Here is a 23,296-nt window from a genome sequence, read left to right on the forward strand (position 1 = left end):
CTCCCTCTTCATGCGGCCATCTTGGCCAGCGTCCGGACACGCCCCCTAACTACCCTGTTTATAAGGGTTGTGAAGGGTGAGTGCAACACCTAGTGGGCTTCACAGGTATAGGCACTAGTACTCACCAGCATCATTCACTATAGTAGCCTTTTGAACTTTGTCACTGGCACCTTTTTTATCACCCAAAAGGCTGGACCGATTTATTTGATAATTTCGCATATGCACATTATCACTTTATAAATAATAAGATAAAAACTAATTGATTACTAATCTCATTGATATTTATTTTTCTCACTCAATCACTATTAACCCTTCGTAAGATATTCAATTTTTATTACACTTTGTGCACCTTTGATTTATTTATAGTGCATAGAATTATTATGCTTTGGGCACTGAGCACTTTTTGGGGGGCTTGGATATTATGCCCAATCAACGTTTCTTTCTGGCACAGGCACTTTACTCACCACCAATATACCGTTTATTTATTTGTTTATTTTATGTTGGATCATTTTTATTATGGAGATGGTTTTATAAGATTTTTTTGCACTATACCACTTCTAAACAGGTAGCGCCCTTCCCAACCTTTTTCTCCCTTTTCCAGATTCAAGGTACACCGGGATTTACTTGAAATCCCGGGACGGTCCTGGCCATTCTAGGACGGTTGGGAGGTATCCTTGATGGGCATTCAAACACTTTTCGATAACAAACGTACCCAACCAATATAAGGAAAGAAACAATGTTTGTAGCAAGGATTCATATTGGTGGGCAAATTTAATGAGCTTAAAGTACTTATGAACCCTTATCTTGTAAAACAATTCATTCAGTTAAAAACTGAATTGCAAAACAAAAAGAGGAAAGTAGTGGGGACTGGCAAGATTCACCAGGTATTTCACACAAAGGAAGGAATGCAAAGAGAATGGGATACTTTTTCATACAAGCACACAATACACCGCACACATCAGGAATATGAAATGATGGGGTAACATATAGTTGTACAGAAGACAAGAAAAAACAGGTGCCTCTAAGTGTAGACTGCAGGACAATTTATTAATGGTAAATAAGAGTAAAACTCACATGGTGGTAATGAAAAACATGGTGGAGAAGAGGAAGAGCTCAAAGCGAGGGCTGGAACTCACATTGGGTAAATACCCTGGCTGCTTGATAAGTTCTAGAATCCCATTGAAGAATCTTCCCCTCTCTCACTGGCTGCCAGGTTCTCTGTTTACAAATGGCAGCAGTGATTGTCTGAGCTGTCATTGCATCTGTGTCTGGGGAAAGAACAAGGACAGTAAAAGGGGAAGATTGTTCTACGGGATTCCAGAAGGTACCAATCAGCCAGGGTATTAAGCCAGCGTGAGTTCCAGCCCTGGCATTGAGCTCTTTCTCTTCTCCACCATCCAGATGGTCGGAAAAGCCTAAGGAAGCAGCGACAACCATCCCAGCTCAGGCTCATGTAGCCCCTATACCTGTGGACGTCTTGAGATACATTTTTTCCTGTGACATGCCTATTTTTTATTACCACGATGTGAGTTTTATTTTTATTTACCATTAATAAATTGTCCTGCAGTCTACACTAAGAGGCCCTTGTTTTTTCTTTTCTTCTGTTGCATGTACTGGAGATCGCTTCTACTCCCCCCCCCCCCCCCCACAATAAGGCCGGCCCTGAACTATGGACTCGCATGATTCTCCTTAAAGGAGTCATGCATAAGGACTAAAAGGACTATACCCAACGTACTTGGATTTTTTTACATTTTTTTAATTGGTTTCATACCAACGCCAGATTATACCGGTTTGTTTGTTTAATATATAGTTTAATGCTTTCCTAGATTTGTCTAATCGTACCACTGTCAGCGAAAGCAGGAGAAAAGCCATGGACCTACATGGTCAATAGAGACTTGTCTAAAAAAAATAGAAACAATATATCTTGGGACGCACATCAGTCAGAACAGCTTTTAGTTGTCAAAAACAAGGCTCCCATTGACTTGCTGAAGAAATTATAGTTCTATTGAACACAATTCGGCAGCATAAACTGGCATAGCTTCCAGAAACCTGCCAATGGTGGCCTTAGTTGCTAGATGGGAGCTTTAGCTGTGACATACATCTGTCCTGACAAGATCCTTATACATGAACATCCAGGGAGTGATTCCCAAAATACCTTTACAGCCCACAAAAGTGCCAAAAAAATGTATCACCAATAAAGCACAGCACTAAACACAGACAGTGTGCGCCATAATGCAATGCCCCATGCCATCTTTCAGCAGACCTGGACATTACCAAGTTGAATGCCTAGGTTAGGATAAGTTCACCTTTGGCAACAGAAAGGATAACCCTATCTGGGGGGGTTGATGGCCACTATTTCCTTGTGAATGATGAAGGCCAATGGAAAGTCTCAATAGAGTTTATTGCACACAATTGCATTAAAACCTTTAGTCAATAAAAGCCAATACAGTACCAACCTGCATACATCTGGACCCACGGCCTGGTACTGTATTGGCTTTTATTGACTAAAGGCTTTTAACGCAATTGTGTGCAATAAACTGTATTGAGACTTTCCATTGGCCGTCATCATTTACAAGGAAATAGTGGTCATCCTCCCCCCCCAGATAGCGCTGTCCTTTCTGTTGCCTGCCTATTTTAGTACCTCCATATACTAATTGTGATGGCTGCACTGGGTGGGCCCTACCATAGGGACAGTGCGAGCCCAAATAGGGCTTAGCGCTTGGGACACCTTGCCGTTGTTATAAGTTCACCTTTAGCAACAGGTTACACCTGTATTTAGGGTGTAGCATACAAGTTACTATGCAGCGCCCTCTCTCACCCCTCCTTTGACAGCGGGTGGGGGTTACTCTCCCCTGCAGCTGCTGTCACATTTAAAATCTGCCACAGCACCAAATGGACTTGTAGTTTTAATGGACTGCAAGCTTGCTGATCAGCATCCTTAGTCCATTCATGCTTGCTACAGCTCTGAAACTGACAGCCAGTATAAAAAGGTAGGGGCACAGAACTGTGCAGGCTTGACACTGCAATGCTCTGCAGCTTTTTTTTTTTTTTTTTAGGTGAACTAAGCCTTTAATAACTACTTTGAGAAAACAGGTGCTTTTGGAGGGCTCTGCAAGGAACACTGTCAACCCCATACAAGAACTATTACTTTACCAATTTATTCTTACCCATCACTTGACACATATGGAAGCTGCCGTTGCTGATCTCTTTTTGACAATGCTTCTTACCTGGCTGTTTCTCACTTCAATGCTTTCAGGGTCTTTAATCCAAAAAGCATGCAGTAAATAAAATCATAATACTTGTACTGGGTCAGTGACTTAGAAATTTTTAAATACGGAGTTCGAGCATGTCAGTAAGACAACTAACATTTTTCAAAGAAGTCAATAATAATAGCATTTCCCTATACTAGTTTTTTTTTTTTTTTTTTTTACAGAAACGTTTTTATTAATTGCAAAAACAAGTCACAAACAAGGATACAGTGCTGTGTTCACATTGGACAATATCATAGGTAAGCAAAAAAAGCAAGGCACAACATATGCAGACAGTAACAAAAGATCTCCCGCACGGAGGACTCCCTCCACCCCCCCACCCACGCAGCCACACCTCCCCAGCCAGGGCCATCCACCCCAGAGGAGTCAACAGCCGTTAACAACGCCAGTTAGAGGGACACCAAGTGAAGGATGGCACCACCCAGACAAGGGACCACAACCAAGAGAGAAAAGGAGGAAGGGGAAGAGAGAGGGGGGAGAAGGAGAAGGGGAGGGGAAAGGCCCCCGGAGGGGGCCCGAGCTTAGCAAAGCAGAAGAGAGGAGGCCAAGAGAGAGCAGACAGAGGAAAGAGCGGAAGAGGGGAAGGGTCTCATCCCAGCCCTCCCCTGTTCACCCACAACCCCCACACCTTATCGAATTTCTGAGGACAACCCCTGCTCATGTAGGTGAGTTTATAGAGCGGTAAAACTGAGTCAACCAGGGTCCGCCACCTAAACAGCAACGGATGGTCAACCGATTTCCAAAGTAGCAATATCGTTTTCCGGGCATAGAACATAAGATAAAATATAAAGAGCTGCATGTGCCTCCTGTGAGAGACCAAATCACAAAAACCCAGTAATGAGACTCTGGGATCAAGGACCATGCCATGAACCCCCAAACCCTCAAGTTCACCAACCACCGCCCACCAAAACCTCTGATTAATAGGGCAGGACCATACCATGTGGAAAAAGGTACCAATTTGTCCACAGCCCCGGGGGCATACATCCGAACTACCAGGGTATATCTTGGCCACTCGCTGAGGGGTATAATAGGCCCTATGGAGAAACTTGAGTTGAATGAAATGATCCCTGGCCGAAATCATCCCAGAGATATAGCCTCCCAGGCCTCCTCATTAAGGGACGGGATGTCCTCCTTCCAAAGGGCGTAGAGCCCTATACTAGTTTAATTGGAAAAAAAAAAGCAATGGTAAACTTTAACCGCACTTGTAATAACATGTAATATCAAACCCTTTGTTTACAAAAAAAAAAAAAAAAGAAAAAACATTTTTGACCTACTAGAATTTTTTTTTTTAAAGTAAATTGACGGACATGCTAATGTTAAAGGGAATTCTTCAACAGTCGGGTTATACTGCTTTCTAAGTTTGCGACACCAAAAAACATTAAGCCAGCCCCCATAAACTAAGGAGTGGGACTTGTGCCCCTCATGGACTTAAAGAAAAAGGATATTATAGTATCTGAAAATGTTTATTTTTTTTATCGTCCATCAACAGAAACAGGGATGTTAAGAAATCTTGAACAGCCAGAACATTCAAAAGCAGTCCAACTGACTAATAGCCACCTAGAGATCCAATGTGTAGAACACACTACCAAGAGTATCTGTGAATCAGCACCTGGATAAAGGCTAGATGAAGAAGGCCAAACAAATAAGTAAATTGCACTGAGGGTCAACTTGGTGTTCCAGATCAGGATAAATAAACTTTACTAACGTAGAAAGTATTAAAGTGTCATTGAAACAGAAAATCCATATATCAATGTATGGTTAAATAAAGTGAAAAGAAAAAAAAGAACCAATAAAAAGCCCACAGGTGTATTTATGAATTAAAAAGAACTACTTAGTTGTAGTTGTGGATCTCAGCAGGAACCTCCAAGCTTTTCAGCAAAAAGAACCCACCACAGAAGACCACTACAGTGAATGAGACCAGATTCTAATGACCCTCAAAAGAAGATGTCTCAAAGCGCATTAAGGCAATCCACACACAGCCTCACAGCCACTCCTGACAGGTTGCTGCAGCTTGTATCACCAATCAAGTAATATGGGGCTTTACACAGGCAATGCAAAAGCCAAAGTTTCCACATAGAGTCCTTTTCCCAAAACAAAAATGGTCGCGGCCGGGTCAAGCATGTGCAGTTGCGTGTGTTCTAGCTCCATCCTAAGTATTTCATTATATGAGACATCATCAGGGGCGGGTGCCCCTGTCAGAACCCTTGCAGTGGCTGTGAGGTTGTGTGTGGATTGCCCTAATGCACTTTGAGACCTTTACTTGTGAGGGTCAATAAGAATCTGATAAGCCCCCACTCATTCATTGTGGTTGTCCTTTGTGGGGGGCTCTTTTTCCTCAAAAGCTTGGAGGCTTCTGCTGAGATCCACAACTATAGAGTTCTTTTTAATTCATAAATACACCTGTGGACTTTTTTATTGGTTCTTCAGAGGAACTTTTCGTTTTCACTTTATTTAACCTTAAATTGATATACAGATTTTCTGTTTCAAGGACACTTTGATATAGGATATATTTGCATGTCGTATACACAAGATATTCTATGCACTGCACTGTATGTGTTTTGATTTATGTATACCATGTATTGGTTTATTGTGCCAGTTGCTTTGTGATATTGCTGTTTGGGGGGCCCTGGCACATTTTTTTCTTTGGTTTTTTTTTTGCTTTTGTTTCAGAAAGTATTACTTGAAGGAGCCATGGGACTCCAGTAAATGGAGGACGAACCAACCGTCCACCCTATAACAGGTGGGACAGCACCTCACAATGAAAAAAACAAGACCAACAACAGCCTGAGGTGTAAGCTGAACACTCCTAACCCATGACTCCAGGAAGGAGGAGGTCCAAGATTAGAAAGCATGTAACTTGACAGACAACGCATAACTTAAGAGATATCTGTGGATGCGAGAACCCTCACTTCATTGAATGAAAATAGAGAAAAGAGAAAGAACCCTTAAACTAAGAAAATGTCAAGGGTACTAATCCTGAATCCTTTTTAGGCAGGGGGAAGAGGCACTAAAGAACACCTGTATTATAGAGTAAGTAGGGATTAAACATATTGCAACACAAACTAGCGTACAAGAATATCAGTACTGAAAGAATGAGAACGAGCCCTCCCAACTAACATGCATAGGTGTTTCAGGGGTGTAGTAACCACACTGTAAACCTGTCTAACCACTTGTAAAATATATGATTCTAGGAATTAAAATAGCTAGCAAAAATATAAGATTGTTGAACCTGGCATAAAATATTTTTCTTGATGTCCTTTGAGGCTCCATTCCCCCTGTGGTAATGGATTCTGTACTGCTTGTCCACAAAACTGAAACATAGGGGCAGGATTATATGGAGGCTGGCGTAACATTCTTTTTGTTTGCCAGTGTCTCAACCTCCTGTAGGCGGCAGTATAACCGGTTTGACAATTCCTAACATTACTGTGCTCCTTGCCACTTCCAACCAAAACTAGTATGGGGAAATGCTACTATTGCTGACCTCTTCTACAGATTCTCTCTTCTTATTTGCACACTTGTTAAGGTCAGAAAACTGGGGAACTGGGCAAGCACAACAGTCAGAAAAATAGCACTTTCAAAAGGAGGTTTTGTAATAGCAGACCTATATTTTCTTTTAGGCCCTATTCCTCCTGCATGGACAGATCTGTTTTCCAAAGCGGATAACTTGGAAGAGTATGCTACTGTAAATAAAGGGTTATGGATCTCTTCTCTTTGGAATAATGCTGAAAAAGAAACAAGAGGTAACCTTTCCTAAATAACAGAAAAAACACTTAAAAAAAGGTATGTCTCTAATTGTAGTGATTTACAAAAATTCATATTGCCAAGAGGAGTTCACGAGATGCAGCAATTACATTGAAATTAATTCAATTAATTTATTTTTTCATTTTAAAGATGGTGGTCACTGACCGAGACAGCTCAGTTTGTCAATTTGGACAAGTCTTTAATCAATAGCTGAGTAATTTTGACTGAGCCACCTGTGATGGGAATCTGGCCTGTTAGCAGCTGCCAAACACTGAATCATCACTGATATTTTAAATAATATTTTCCTAAACAGTACAATACAAATGTATCATATGATAAATTGTGAATTTCAAAGTACACCAAAAAACATTTCTTTTATTTAATTTGAGACTCCACAGCATCAAAGGATACACATAATAAATCACAAAGGAGCCAACTGTGGCTCAGGATAATACATCCCCAATTCCAAAAAAAGTTGGGGCGCTGTGTAAAAATCGACATAAAAACAGAATGCAATGATTTGCAAATCTCATAAACCCATATTTTATTCACAATAGAAAATGGAAAACATATCAAATGTTTAAACTGAGAAAATCAACCATTTTAAGAAACAAAATAAGGCGATTTTGAAATTGATGGCAGCAACACATCTCAAAAAAGTTGGGACAGGGCAACGTAAATGTTACTAACAAGGAATTGCTGGAAGAATATTCTGCAACTAATTAGGTTAATTGGCAACAGGTCAGTAACATGATTGGGTATCAAAAAAGCATTTTAGAGAGTCAGAGTGTTTCAAAAGTAAAGATGGGCAGAGGTTCAACCAATCTGTGAAAAGCTTTTTTCTAAAATTGTTGAACATTTCAGATTCAAATATATCATCTACAGTATATAATATCTTAAAAAAATTCCAAGAATCTCTGTGCGCAAGTGACAGGTCAAAACGCAATATTGGATGCCCATGATCCTCAGATGGCACTGCATTAAAAGCAGGCATCATTCTGTGGTGGACATTACTGCATGGTTTCAGGAATACTTAAAAAAAAAAAAAAATCACTGTCCGTGAACACAGATCTGAAGGAGGGAAAAAGCCGCTCAGGTGTGGTAGTTAAGCCTGGTGCAGGTCAGATCCGTCGTCCGAAATGATAGAAATCCAAAAGTGTGACCGCACACAAAGCAATAGTTGAAATCAATAAATTCCTTTATTCCTCGTGGGTGAATTCATACAGACAGTGCAAAGACAGACATGTCAGGTTGACGCGTTTCACGATACAGACGATCGCTTACTCATAACCATACAATGTGGTTATGAGTAAGCGATCGTCTGTATCGTGAAACGCGTCAACCTGACATGTCTGTCTTTGCACTGTCTGTATGAATTCACCCACGAGGAATAAAGGAATTTATTGATTTGTTTTTCCATTTTCATAAGCAAGAAGCAGATATAGCAGGCTGGGGTGGTCCGACAGCGGTATCAGAGGTAGCCAGGTCAGGAGCAAGGTTAGCAGACATGTATTAGAATCAGGAACATAGGAACCAAAGCTGAAGACAATCCAGCACTGAAGGCAGATTGACTCTCAGTCTGCCATAGGCTTCTGGGGGCCAGAATCTGTGGATGCGTGCGCACGCCTACGTGTACCTCGCACGTATGTGCCAAAGCGCATTTGCGTACGCATTCTAGTCCTTGCTTGTCTTGGGCTTCTATGCTTGTGACTCTGCACATGCGCATTAGAATGAGCACTTGCTGCACAGAAATTAGCAGCTGCTGAATGGGAATGAGCACTTGCTGCACCGGAATGAGCCCCTGCTGCATGAGATCCCTAACAATGCAAAACCACATACTGCATCTATGACAACAGCATGACTTCGTAGTAGTAGATTATCAGTGCTTAAGTGGCCTGCCTGCAGTCCAAACCTTTCCCCAACTGAAAATATTTGGCTTATCTTGAAACGAAAAATACATCAGAGAAGACCCAGGACTGTTAACCAGTTAAAATCCTATATCAGGCAAGAATGGGACAACAGTTCTTTCCCAAAACTCCAACAACTGGTCTACTCAGTTCCCGGACAATTAAAGAGTGTTGTTAAAAGAGGAGGCAATTCTACACTGTGGTAAACATGGCCCTGTCCCAACTTTTTTGACACATGTTATGGCCATCAATTTCAGATTCACTTTATTTTTTTCTTAAAATGGTACATTTTCTATGTTTTCATTTCATATGCTTTCTATTGTAAATTCTGTTTTTATTAAGATTTTATACAGCATCCCAAAGTTTTTGGAATTGAGGTTGTAAAAGGCTTAACAGAGACAGACGCCACTATTTCATCCAATCATAATCATATATCCACTAAAAGGTGTTTTGTGTATTATTAAACACATCTAATCTAAGTACCTTATTCTGTCCTAATAGTTGCTTTCTGTAATCCACTGTCAGAATACATCCATGAATGGTTGCAGCTGATTGGCTGCAACCTCTGTTTGAGAAACTGTTTGAGAAACATTCATTTTTCAAAATGTTTCTTCGGCAGAAATCAAACAATTTAATAGCCACACACTGATTAAAATTAATCCAGTCCCTGCTGAACTGCCCGAATTTCAATAAGTATATGGCCAGCTTTAACAAATCAGGCTGCACAATGCTGTCAGTTTTAAGCTTTGCTCTCTGAACCAATTTGTGGAATTCATAAAGACTGGCACAGGCAAATTCTGCAAAAGCTTCTTTCATGCATTCTAAACGTAGTGAAGAAGGTGCCAAATGTCCCTGGGACATAGCACAACCCCAATCTCAGGAAAGAGCCACGGCTGAGGCTCTTTACCCATGTGATCAGTTGTGTCCAATCCCCGTTGATTACATGTAAACAAGAAAGTGTCGTTTATTGGCTGTCCTCGCCTCACACTGACAGAGTGTGAGGAGAGGAGAGCCGATCAGTGGCATCTCCTCACAGGGGAGACATGTATAGGTAATGAGGGCACTGACACACTGATTACAGTGCAGCCCCAACAGTGCCCATCAGTGATGCCAACCTGTACCCATCAGTGACACCAGTTAGTGCCCAATAGTGATGCCAATATGTGCCCATCAGTGAGGTCAATATGTGCCCATCAGCAATGCCAATCAGTGATGCACATCAGTGCCCCTCCCAGTGCCACCTATCACTGCCCACAAGTGGCACCTATCAGTGCCGCCTATCAGTGCCACCTGTCTGTGCCCATCAGAGCTGCATATTAGTGCCGCCTCATCAGTGCTATCCCATTAGTGCCCCCTCTTCAGTGCCAATCAGCGCACATCAGTGAAGGAGAAAATTACCCATTTACAACAACATTTTCTGACAGAAACTAAGAACATTTTTTTTCAAAATTTAAATTTTTTTTTTTAGCAAAAAATAAACCCAGCGGTGATTAAATATCACCAAAAGAAAGCTATATCTGTGGGAAGAAAATAATAAAAAAAAATCATTTGGGCACAGCATTAGATGACTGCGCAATTGTCATTCAAATTGTGACAGCGCTGAAAGCTGAAAATTGGCCTGGGCAGAAAGGGGGTGAACGTGCCCTGTATTGAGGTGATTAACAAGAGGAATTAAGGGCAGAAAAGTGGTGCAGCAGCTTTATTGAATTCTTCCAGTATGTTGTTTGCTTCTTACCCTAATTACATCCTTGACCCACTGGTAGAAGAGCCGAAACCGATAAAAATCAGTGAAACGGAAAAAAGAAGAGCTGCTAGCAAGTATAAAATGCAGGAAATAAATGCCATCTGTTCTCAACAGACCAAACTCCAATACCCCAACACTTTCAGCTAATGAGAGAGCTTGTCCACTCCATTTTGCCACCTCTACAATCCTTTTGGTCCATGAATACGATGGCCAATAAGAATGTGAGTGAGGCAGAAGGGGGTGGGCAAGCTTCTTCACTAAAAGGATGTGCCAAAGTTTTTCAATCAGAACCTCTTGCATTTGGCCATAGATGATGTGAATTAGAGCTGCTGCAGGTATAAATAGACAACTCTACGCAAGGTGCAAAGCACTTTCCCATACAGGATCTCTACTTCAACCACTGACCTATAGAGAGGCATACACTGCAAAATGGGAGAGCCTGGCAAAGCTCGGACTGGAGCTAAAGTCGCTATCTGCATACCATACTCTTTCCCTGAGTTTAGAAGCCTCTGAAGTCCTTAAGAGTTAAGGAGGGGAAAAAGGGGGTTGTACCAGCAAATTGTGATGTTATTCACATGCAGACATGAGGCAAAAACAAAAAATCAATGGCTTTTATGAAAATGGTTAAAAGATAAATTACTTACTTTACTTTTAAGCTTTTGGGCATCATAACGAATTTGTGAAAATTCACGGAGTCCAAAGGAGCCTCCAACAACCAAGAGCTAAAGAACAAAAACAAACACACATCAGAAACAGGCCTGTGGCATTATAATAAAATCTTTTTTGATTAAGATACACTGCATGCATACAACCTGCTATCTGAGAACACCATATTACAATACAGAGTGCTATTCCCAGACCCCCCCCCCCCCCTCCCTGTTAGATGCCTTGCTGTTTCTCATATACAGAGAGGCTATCAAAAGGTTCCTCACAGCCACCAATCTCAAAGCTATTCAGTCGAAAGGATTGCATGAGGACTCAAGGGCATACAATGTGATTAGAGGAGAAGCGTTTTACCCTCCGGCAACGCAGGGGGTTCTTTACTGTTAGGGCTACAGGATTGTGGAATTCTCTACCACAGGAGGTGATTTCTGCGGGAAGAATGGTCGCTTTAAAAAGACTCTTGGACGTACATCTCAAGGATCAGAACATTCAGGGGTATGAGAGATGATTACGGCCACACACACCTACACAGGTTGACCTGGATGGACTATTGTCTTTATTCAACCTCAACTACTAGGTAACTATGTAACATATACACTATATTAACAAAAGTATTGGCACGTCTGCCTTTACACATACATAAATTTTAATGGAATCCCAGTCTTAGTCCATAGGGTTCAATATTGAATTGGCCCACCCTTTGCAGCTATAACAGCTTCAACTCTTCTGGGAAGGCTGTCCACAAGGTTTAGGTGTGTGTCTATGGGAATGTTTGACTATTTTTCCAGAAGTGCATTTGTGAGGTCAGGCACTGATGGTGGACAAGAAGGCCTGGCTCGCAGTCTCCACTCTAATTTATCCCAAAGGTGTTCAATCGGGTTGAGGTTAGGACTCTGTAAAGACCAGTCAAGTCAAACACGGTTAAACATTCCCATAGACACACTCCAAACCCTGTAGACAGACTTCCCCAGAGGAGTTGAAGCTGAAAAGGGCAGGCCAACTCAATATTGAATCCTACGGACTAAGACTGGTATGCCATTAAAGTTCATGTGCGTGTAAAGGCAGGCGCCCCAATACTTTTGGTAATATAGTGTAATTCTTCCTCAGAATTATGGTTTTACAAGATATAGCATAAAAAAGTACACTTCAGATGGGTCCTAGTCTATTTGGGGGGGGGGGGGGGGGTACCCTGAAGTGGATTCACTAGCACTGACACAGATTTTGTGTAATCACCGTTTCTGGCATTGCTCTGTTGAAAATGGAGGCGTGAATTAAAAAGCACAGAGATATTTGCACATTGTTTGGACACTATTATAGCAGTTTAAAGCTGGATTCCAGTTATTAGGTTTATTGCAGAGTTACAATGGTCCAGCTTAATGCAAATATGCAAATGCCATACCTGTGGGACCACTGGGGCTCCTACCCAGTGATTGCCGCTGCCTTCCAGGTCCCATTCAGACTGCTTTTCTGCATAGTGAACACAAGGAGCTGCTTACTTTGCATAGATGGTGTGCCAAGATCGTCGTGGAGATTCTGATGCCTCCACCCTTCCTCTCCACCTCTTCCAATCAGAGAAAGTCTTATGTTCATTGAGAAGAATGCAAGGCACTCTGTGAATGGCTCCCATACCAAGCAAGTAACACCCTGTGTTCACTATGCAGACGTGCAGCTGCTTAGCATGGGTTATCACTGTAGAAACCATGATTACTACATTGATTCTCAACTTTCCCAGCAGTCCCACAAGTATGGCATAAGCATACTTACATTGGTCCAAGCTGGAGCAATGTAACTATGCAATAAAATTCATACCTGGAATTCAGCTTTAATGTCAGCATGAACACCATATTAATATGTATTATAATACACCTTGACTATTTTTATTTAAAGGAATGTTTTATCATATTTTGGATGTGTATATTTACAGTAATATCATGAACATTGTACTAAAGTGTTTTTAAATGCTTACATATACCCAATGAAGTGACTGGCCTCAGGGGATACACAGAGATTAAACAAATCCTCCTACTAAAGTTGTACCTGTTTATTTACAGTGTTCTTTTCTCCACATCTGTTCAAAGTGCTGAATTATAAAGCTTGTCTGAGAGTTCAGAAACAAGGGGGGGGGGCGGAGAGCTGAATTTACACTCTTCAGAACTCAGTGAGGAGAGCTGAGGCTGTCAATCAGCTGGAGCTTCCTCCCCTGTCACCTTTTTTCTCACGGTGTCAGAGAAAACTTGTCAGTAGTGATTTATGTTGATAGAGGAACAAAGCAGCATAGAGAAATTACACTTAGTGCTCTTAATTGAGACAAGTACACAATATAGAGGGATATTATTTGTTCATATTTAATGTCTGAGGTTTACAACCACTTTAAGACACAAAATAAGCATATACTGTATGTGCAATTGTTCTTTTTATTTATTTACTGGTCACAACAGTTACTAGTATAGGTGTCTATCTTTGTTCACTTGATTATCATTGTTAATAATTATTAGTAATATATGTGTGCCCACTATCATTAAAGTGGAATTGAAAAGTTAATCTTGAGGAAAAAAAGCTACTATTATCCAAACTAGGTAAAGGACAACTTATCTCAAACGCAAAAAATGTAATATTGCTGCATACAAATCCTCAGATTTAGGTGGTGGCATTAGTCTACTTTTTTTTTAGGCTTAGAACATTTTCACAAGTACAGAAAATACCTGTTGATCTTGACAAAAATACAGTGACCTTGTCGCCTCCTGTGAGCTAAACTGGAAGCATGAAACAATGCTATCTTCCTTCAAATAACTACTAATCCCCTCATCCCCCATATAAAAGTGATGAAAAACAGGCAGACATGTTCAAGTCCAGTCTGAATGACAACTATGTGTAAAGCTTCAATATATTCAACCTTTTGTTTTTGGCTTTAGATACACTTTAATTCATTTTAATCTGATGCTAACATGTTTCACCCAATCAAGGCTTAATCAGAGAGATCTCTACGATTTAGGAGTCAATTGGGTAAAACCAGAGGAGGCAGTCCAAGGACGGTGTGTCAGGAACAGGTGTGACCAGAAATGTGTGGACTGTCACAGAGAATACCAGCCACAAGTAAAATGTAAAATAATATAATTTATTTAAAAGTAAGTAAATAACATAAATGTAAATGCACCTCCAATATTCCAAAACTGTATAAAAAAAAAAAATAAAAACTGAGAACCAAACAAATGGTGACACACAATGAACAACTGAGAACAAGTTCAGAAAAGTTGAAATGACTATCACAGAATTAAAAGGCATGCTAGTCCCCTTTGGACGTCGGAAAGAACAGAAGGAAAGGGAAATTAATTACAGGAAGCTACTAAAAAGTTGGACATTGAGATTCAAACAAAAAACTGAAAAAAAAAATCAGTAGGGATGTTACAGATTATAAGAACCAGAAGGTATACAAGTGGCAGACAGCAACTGAAGAAATGGATAATGGAACCCATGATACATCCCTATTAATTGAATCTAGGGATACATCAGTAGAAAGGGAGGATCAAGATGTCACTTTTGAGACACCACAATTGAGAACACCACAAGATCCACTGTTTAGACCAGCAAGATTGTCCTCCGAACAACAGATATTCTCCACTTAGAAGGATGAGACCACATAACCATCAGGGACATTTTGAGAATAGGAGGAATTTTTTTCAGGGGGGAGGGGTCACTGAGGAAGATCACCCAGGCAACAAGGATGATATGGCCCACCCAGGAGACAGGAGTGATGGAGACCCCCAAGGGATACAGACAGTTTTGATCAGGGTTCTATGAGGAATTAGAGATACTCACACCTCAGGGGACCGGGGGATACACACGGTACCCATGGGGACGCAATAAGGATTGAGGAACAGGACAAGCCCCCAGATCCACAGGATGGGAAAGAGGAAACGGACAAGAGGCAAACGAGGAGGGAAGAAGTAAAATAAGAAGGGAATACTAGGTACCCACAGTTTTAATCTAAGTCAGGGTTCGACAAACCCGGACGCCAGGTCGCATTGGCAACTAGAATTAGCGACCTGGCGCCTGGGGTGGACTGCAGGAGATGTCCTGTCGCTTTGCGTGCCCCCCCTGGGAGTATGACAAGCAGTCACTAACAGTGCTGCAAGGAATTTCCACTGCCTGTTCTCAATGCCGGCCCATCTCCTTCCCAAGAGGAGGAGAGATGGAAGTTTTTGCAGGCTTCATCTGGTGCCCTTTGCTTAAAAGGTTAGTGTGCAGGGAGTGTGGTTATTATTATTATTTTTATTTTTTTTTAAATCCCATTTTATTCAGAGCTGAGCCCTCTACTCATCTCTCCCATCCTCTGGGCAAACATTGTACAGTACAGTGCTCAGGGGCCCCAGCTGCTCTGTCATTCCCTCCTATAAAACTAACTGACATATGCTGTAGGTGGTAACACTGGAACTGGTGTGTACAGGTCCAGGATCATCCCCTCAAGCCCCACGATGAGTGGGGCATCAACAGAGCCCCCACGGTGAGAGCGGGGATCAGCAGAACCCCCACGGTAAGCCCAGGGATCAGCAGAACCCCCAAGGTGAGCGCAGGGATCAGCAGAACCCCCAAGGTGAGCGCAGGGATCAGCAGAACCCCCAAGGTGAGCGCAGGGATCAGCAGAAATCCCATGGTGAGCGCAGGGATCAGCGAAACCCCCATGGTGAGCGCAGGGATCAGCGAAACCCCCATGGTGAGCGCAGGGATCAGCGAAACCCCCATGGTGAGCGCAGGGATCAGTGGAACCCCCATGGTGAGCGCAGAGATCAGAAGAACCCTCATTAGGAGCGCAGGGATCAGCGGAACCCCAATTAAGAGCGCGGGGATCAGCGAAGCCCCCTATGGTGAACGCGGGGATCAGGGGAGTCCCCTGTGGTAAGCTTGGGGATACCCCCCTGTGACAGGGCTCGACAAATAAGCTGGTTCCTAACTTTTTTAGCTGGCTCCTAGATTCAAAGCAATTTTGTCAACCCCTGATCTAAGTAATGTTGATTTTACATAGGAGGAATTGAGAATTTTGGATCTGGGCCATAGGTATGCCCCAGATAAGGAAATTGATAAGTTTGAGAAGTATATAGATCTACAAACGTTTATGAGGAAATTGAATCTTAAAAAAATTCTTTACGCTTAAAGGAGAGAATAAACCATTACAACCTACAGAATTCAAACAAACTGGATTAAGGAATTACTCTTTATACAACCCTGAGAAAAAAAAAGGCTGCCAATGACGTCATTTGGACGAAACACGTAGAGAATCATTGCGTCACTTCTGGCCCCGCGCTTTCGGTCCATGTAACGCATTGCGTTCCGGATACAACACGTGGAACGGACGACTTTGAACTTAAGGCTTTTATCTGCTATCCCTTTGTAAGTGCAATTTTTTTGTATTAAATAAAATTACTATATACAGAATCACACTATGAGATCTTTGTATCTATATAACCCTGTGATGGGAGCCCCCAGTGACCTGGCATATTGAGGTGGAGAAGTAGACATATCGCTGTTCTGTTTATCTCTTGGTGTCTGTGACCCTGCAGGGGTTTTACCCTCTGGTGAGTGCGGACCTGAAAGGGGGGGGGAGGACGAGTGGATTCACCTTTAAAGTTCCCCACCAGTGTTTTATTTGCACTGGTTTTGCACTTGTCACTTTAACATTCTATATGGACTTATGAATTTTTGGATTTATTTATATATTTTATGTACTGCATTTTTTGCACTGGGAGCACTTTTTATCTTATATGACACAGCGTGCTTTTATACATTTATGAGACAAATTGCCTATTGAAATTTATATTTTTGCCACTTTTTCTGTACTGAGAGCACTTGATCATTGGATTCATATGATACAGTGTACTGGAATCGGTAATATATTTTTGTATTGCATATGCATCACTTATGTTTCTTGTACACATGGTTTTAAGAAATAGCACCTTATTTTTTTAATTTAGATACTTGATATTCTTTTCCAGGCACTTCAAGTACATTGTGTCACATGATACAGTGTACTGGAATCGGTTATATATTACTGTATTGCATATACATCACGTATGTTTTTCATGTACACATGGGTTTATAGAAATGGCACCTTTATTATTTTTGATTTAGATACTTGATATTCTTTTCCAGGCAGCGCCACCTATCCCTCTTTCTTACATTCATTCCATTTCATATCCCATATTTTGGGATATGTGAGGTAGGCTGCAGCCTTGTCATACACATCCTAGCGTGAAATTATTTATCTTACCTAACTGCCCAAACCAAATATATACAGAAAATAGGGAATGCGAAGCGTAGTGGTAACAGAGCCAAGGTCTTACACAGGAGATCAAGCAGAGGGAGCAAGACAGGTCAGGGAGAGGGTAGAAGGAGATGGAGAGAGCAGGCAGGAAAGGATCTGGCTGCAGGGTCGGGTTCAGGATCCAGGAGCAGGATGCAGAAATGCAGGTCAGTGGCACATGGAGACAGAACACCAAGGCAAGAAAAGAAGTACAGGAAAAGAGAAATGGACAGAGGGCGCACCAGCCTAGCGCATTATCTTTAAAACAATTTATTGTAATAGACATGTATACACATTATACTCACAAAACGATTATGAAACCCGAGCAATAAGCAATGAGGGACCACCAGGGGTCTCCACTGGACAACCTCAGCTGCCGCAGGCCGTGGAAGGATGTAGACCTCCAAAAAAACGCTTACGCGTTTCGGGGTGTTCCCCCTTCATCAGAGCTCTGATGAAGAAGGAACACCCCGAAACGCGAAAGCGTTTTTTTATCCTTATGTGTTTCTTGAAGGTTATTTTACCTAGAAAATGCAGCCAATAATAGTAAATAATAATAATAATAGTAAATTGCTAATGCTAACTAGAAACTATTTCAGCTTTGCTGAAAATCAGAATGTGTACTAACTGTAACTTAGTGCTGTGCAATCCACTGCAGCCAGATTTCACAGAGCATCCCATATTTTTTGTGGATGTGCCTGCTTCCTGAAGCCTGGGCTGTGTAACTTCCATCTCAACCTGCTTGATGTATCACCAATCAGATTACCAACTGTGATAACATCTTAGTTCAGAACACACAGATAGCAAAGAGTGAGCCTGTACAGGAATACATAAAAACAGGTTAGCAAAAGGGGATACCAGGTATAGAACAAAATGCAAAGGCCTGCATGAAAAACTCAAGTCCTGTCCAGTTGTGTTCCCCATAAGCATCTGGATAGTTCATTTTAATTTTGACTAGAGTGCAACTTTAACAATATCCATTTACAATTCAGTGATATGCGATTAAGCTGTTACTAAATACTTGTCAAGTTTTGCATTTACTTTTCAAGCCTGTTCCACTTTAAAGTTAGGTTTCTGTTGAAATCCTGAACTGATGAGAAATCTCTGGCTAGGAACATCAGCTACACCCTGAAGGAAAGACTAGGCAGATACATCTGTCTAATATATCCCCAAACCACCTGTTTAATCATGTAACAGTGCCCTGAAAAAACATGGAAGAAAGAGCAACAGCATTAATTAGGCATCTGTCTACAGCACTGGAATCTACAAGGTCATGAGAGGACTCAGGGGACCTGTATATTAAAAAAAATTGTTTATGGAAATAGTAGCAACATACAATATTCATTTGTTGCTGGGCCAGGATTTAAGATGCCGCTACCCTAAAATTAAAGCGGAGTTCCACCCGTTTTGTTTTTTTCTTGGCATCAGTTTAATGCCTATCCTTTTCTAAATTTCAAACAGCAACTATTTTTTTTTTTTTTTGGGTGGGGGGGGGGGGGGATACCTTTTTTACCTTATTGTATGGAGCACTTCAGGTTCTGGGTGCCTAGGCAATGGGTGATTCCCATGGAATCTATCCCAGGAGTCCATGGGAATTGCCCAATACCAAAATCTCACGCAATTTCCGGACTGGGATTTTTCTTAGATTGACAGCTTGCTATAGCAACGGGGCAGGAACTTCTGCGGACGCCGCCATTGCTGTAACAACATGTCAGGACGAAAGAGCGATGTGCAGTGGCATTACTGCGCAGACACAAAATTGGGAGGTGCATGCTGGGTAAACAGCTGCACCAATTCCCGAGTATGAATACAAGAGGGCTGCAGATGCCCACAGCAGAGATGGACCCTGCCTGCTACCGAGATCGGGTTAGGTTTAAATGATATAAACATTAACTAAAAAGGACAACAATAATGTCAGCTAAAAAAAAAAAAAAAATTAGTTGGGGGGACTGTGACTTTTTCAGAGGCGACATTCCACTTCTCAGTTTACAGAGCAACCATGCCTTAGGAGAACGTCTTACCAAAATGAATAAGTCAACCTTTGGCAGACTGCTTGATGTAAATTTATTGGCCTCCCTAGAATTCAAAAACCCAATCTATACCTACAGTGAAAGGGTTTTGCCGCTGCCCAGTAAAAACTTTAGTGGAGGATCTTTTGATCGGGTGGTGATGTTATAAACAGTTCCAGGATCTCAGGGCAGTGAACTTCTTGAAGTTGAAAATTCTGCTTATTACTGAGCACCCACCTCCTAAAAAAACAATCTAAAAGCTAAACATTTTAAATGAAATACTTACCTTAGACCCCAGCTGCTGGTAAACTCACTACACTCTGTATTGCATCATAGGAAAGCAGAGTACTGAAAATCCCACAATAAATGCACCCCTGCACAAGGCTACATAAGCAGATGCAATAATAAAATTATTCCTATGAGTACTGTTATATCTTCATGGACCTACTTTGGTAACTAGTTATCTAATCTCTGGATGTAAGTTGGCAGAGAAAGGATTTGCAAAGAAAATATGTAAATGCTCCTATGGTATTGGCTGCGGAGTTGCCAAACCAGCAAGGTGTTGCTCTGTCACAGTTTCATTGGTCTCTAAAAGCATTATGGTTGAGTGGCCCATTTTGCATCAGTAGGAAGATCCTAGATTATGAATTAAAAAATGGTAACAGTTTTAGAGACATCAGTTAACACAGTTAAGGATTTATTCAAAGTTATTAAGCCTTTGAGTGTAACACATGTAGGTACCTGAATTTGAACTCCCCTGCATAGCAGCACTCAGACTGGAAAAAGGAGATACAGAACTATTGGCCTTTGCTGCAAACCAGTGCTAACAGTAAACATGCTGACAAGAAGAGAAAGCAGAAAGAGCAGAGTGGTAACCTTTTCTATATGCAGCTGCTCCAAATATTATAACAGAAAACTGAGGGTGTTCTTGGTCTGTACTGATTCTGCAGTGGATGTCAAGATCCGGTTATCCTGTCTGGTAGGGAAGCCTGAACTGCAAAACTTACTAAGTTGGGATGCTGTGAAAAATCAACATAAAAACAAAGTGCAATAATTTGCAAATCTCATAAAACCATATTTATTCACAATAAACAAAATAGGAAATGTTCAAAATTTAAATGTTTAAACTGAAAAAATTACCAAAAATAAGAAGGTCATTTTGAAATCAATAGCAGCAACATGTCAAGTTGGGAGAGGGCAACAAAAAGCTGGCAAAGTAAGTGGTTCTAACAAGGAAGAGCTAGAAAATATTTTGCAACCATTTAGTTTAATTGGCAACAGGTCAGTAATTTTATATATATATATATATATATATATATATATATATATATATATATATATATATATATATAAAAAGAGCATCTTCGAGAGTCAGAGTGTTTTTTTTAGAAGTAAAGATAGGGAGAGGTTCACCAATCTGTGAAAAGCTGATACATCATCATCCACAGTATATATCATCATAAGATTCAGAGAATATAGAAAAAACTGTGCGCAAGAGACAAGGCCGAAATATTGATGTCTGTGATCTTCGGGTCCTCAGACGGCGCTGCATTAAAAACAGGCATGATTCTGTGACGGCCATCACTGCATGGGTTCAGGAATACTTCCAAAAATCACGGTCTGTGAACACAGTTTGCCCTTCCATTCAAATTTCAAGGTAAAGCTCTATCATGAAAAGAAGCCATATATCTGTACACAATCCAGAAACACTGTTGTCCTCTTTGGGCCAAAACTCATTTAAAATGGTCTGTTGCAAAGTGGAACTGTTCTGTGGTCAGATGAATTGAAATTTGACATTCTTTTTGGCAACCATGGGCGCCGCAACCTCTGGACTAAAGGGAGAGGGCCCTTTTGGCTTGTTATCAGCGATTAGTTCAAAAGCCTGCATCTCTTGTAGTATAGGGGTGCATGCTAAAGTATAGCAATGCTAAATGATAAAAGAGATATCCAGGTTTTAAGAGCAGCATATGCTCAGGGAAGAATGAGACAACATTCCTCTTCCAGCAATTGGTCTCCTCTGGTTCCTATACATTTATAGGGTGTTGTTGAAAGAGGAGAGGAAGCTACACCGTGGTAAACATGGCCCTCTCCCAATTTTTTGGAATTGGGGTTGTACTTTGCCAGCTTTCTGTTGCCCTGTCCCAACTTTTTGAGACGTATTGCTGACATAATTTTTTTTCTTAAAACAGTACATCTTCTCAGTTTAAACATGTGTTCTCTTTTTTCTATTGTGAATAAAATATGGTTTTATGAAATTTTAAGATCATTGCATTCTGTTTTTATGTGGATTTTACACATTATCCCAACTTTTTTGGAATTGAGGTAGTATGCCAGAATCTAAAAAAAGATTATTTTCAGTTAAATGTTATAAAAATACCTGGAAAAGTACTAAACTTCACCCTTGCCTGAGGGATCCTCCCTATGCAAACATTTGCCCCTAATCTCACATTATGTACATCTCTTCAGCAAAAGTTTAATGCTGCGTTTAAATAGCTAATCAAATTACCCATGGCTTTATTTCACAAATATCAGAAATTTGGCTCCAGGTTCAGTATCATGTAACAACTAGTGATGGGCATGGGTGTGTTCGGATGGAGCCCACCAGGAAGCTAACACTGCACACCACCAATCATAGGCAGCATGTGTATGTGCCGCAGGCGGTCGGGAAATGCCTCACTGCCTATGACTGGCGGTGTGCAGAGAGGGCATCTTGGCGGGCTCCATCCGAACACACCCGAACCCATCACTAGTAACAACCAATAACAGTTCACTTTGCGGACGTCACACTAACACAGGAAGAATTCTGACTGGCTGTGTAGGGTACCGCATTTTACTTTAGTACTGATTTCCAGCAGTTGCAGGTTTTGAATGTTTGTTCCCATAAAAAGTCCTGTTTTTATTTTGCAACATAAAAGGCCTGGCCTTTCTACATGCTGGATTAGTTCTCATGATTTGCTTTTTTTTTTTTTTTTTTTTTTTAAAAGACCAGTGTTCTAAATACAATATATAATACACACAAACACGCATATAAAAATGTCTGTCTACTGTTGTTCATTCACAGGGATGTGTTGTATTTTCAATAAAATCAACTTGTCCTATCTCTAAATTTATTATATTAGTCATTTCCAAATCATTAAAACCATTCATAAAAGGGTCTCCAGCCAGAGTGGCCATTCTAATACTTACATAAGTATTTTTCTTTCATTAATAATGCAATTATATAAAATTGTGGGCAAATTTTAATGACCCCATTTGAATATCAGCTATAAAAGTTACAGCAGGTTATTTCTGGGTCATACATACCATAAGGACAGAGGCCAGTTGCCTTATCTCATAACCATGTTTCACAGGTTAGAAAACAAATGCATGGCATGACTAAGTCACAAGTCACCTGGAGGCACTGTTCTGTCAAGCAGCAGCATTACTAGTGATTGTTATTAATGCTTTTAGCAGTGCACATGAGCACTGGGTGGTGGTCAGTTAGAAAAGCATTCCTGCACAGCACAACAAATTGGAATACACCACCCTGAGGCTAGGAAATAAGGCAAAAAGGTCATCAATAGAGTAAGGGCTTCTGCAATTAAGGTATTTAAAAAAAAAAAAAAAAACAATATCCTAAAGCAGCTGTAAACCCTTGCTGAAATTACACCTTTAGGCAATCCTAAAAA

General features: G+C 41.0%; 1 protein-coding gene across 1 annotated transcript in view; it reads right to left on the reverse strand.

The window, feature by feature from the left end:
* Nucleotides 1-23,296, reverse strand: part of COX16 (cytochrome c oxidase assembly factor COX16) — a 165,983-nt gene that overhangs the window by 139,146 nt on the left and 3,541 nt on the right. The window contains exon 2 of the mRNA XM_082275494.1: nt 11,306-11,383. Coding sequence (XP_082131620.1) covers nt 11,306-11,383 — 78 coding nt within the window. The remainder of the gene's footprint in view (nt 1-11,305; nt 11,384-23,296) is intronic.

This window comes from Pelophylax lessonae (assembly GCF_965119305.1).
Source record: "Pelophylax lessonae genome assembly, chromosome: 13".
Taxonomy (NCBI): domain Eukaryota; kingdom Metazoa; phylum Chordata; class Amphibia; order Anura; family Ranidae; genus Pelophylax; species Pelophylax lessonae.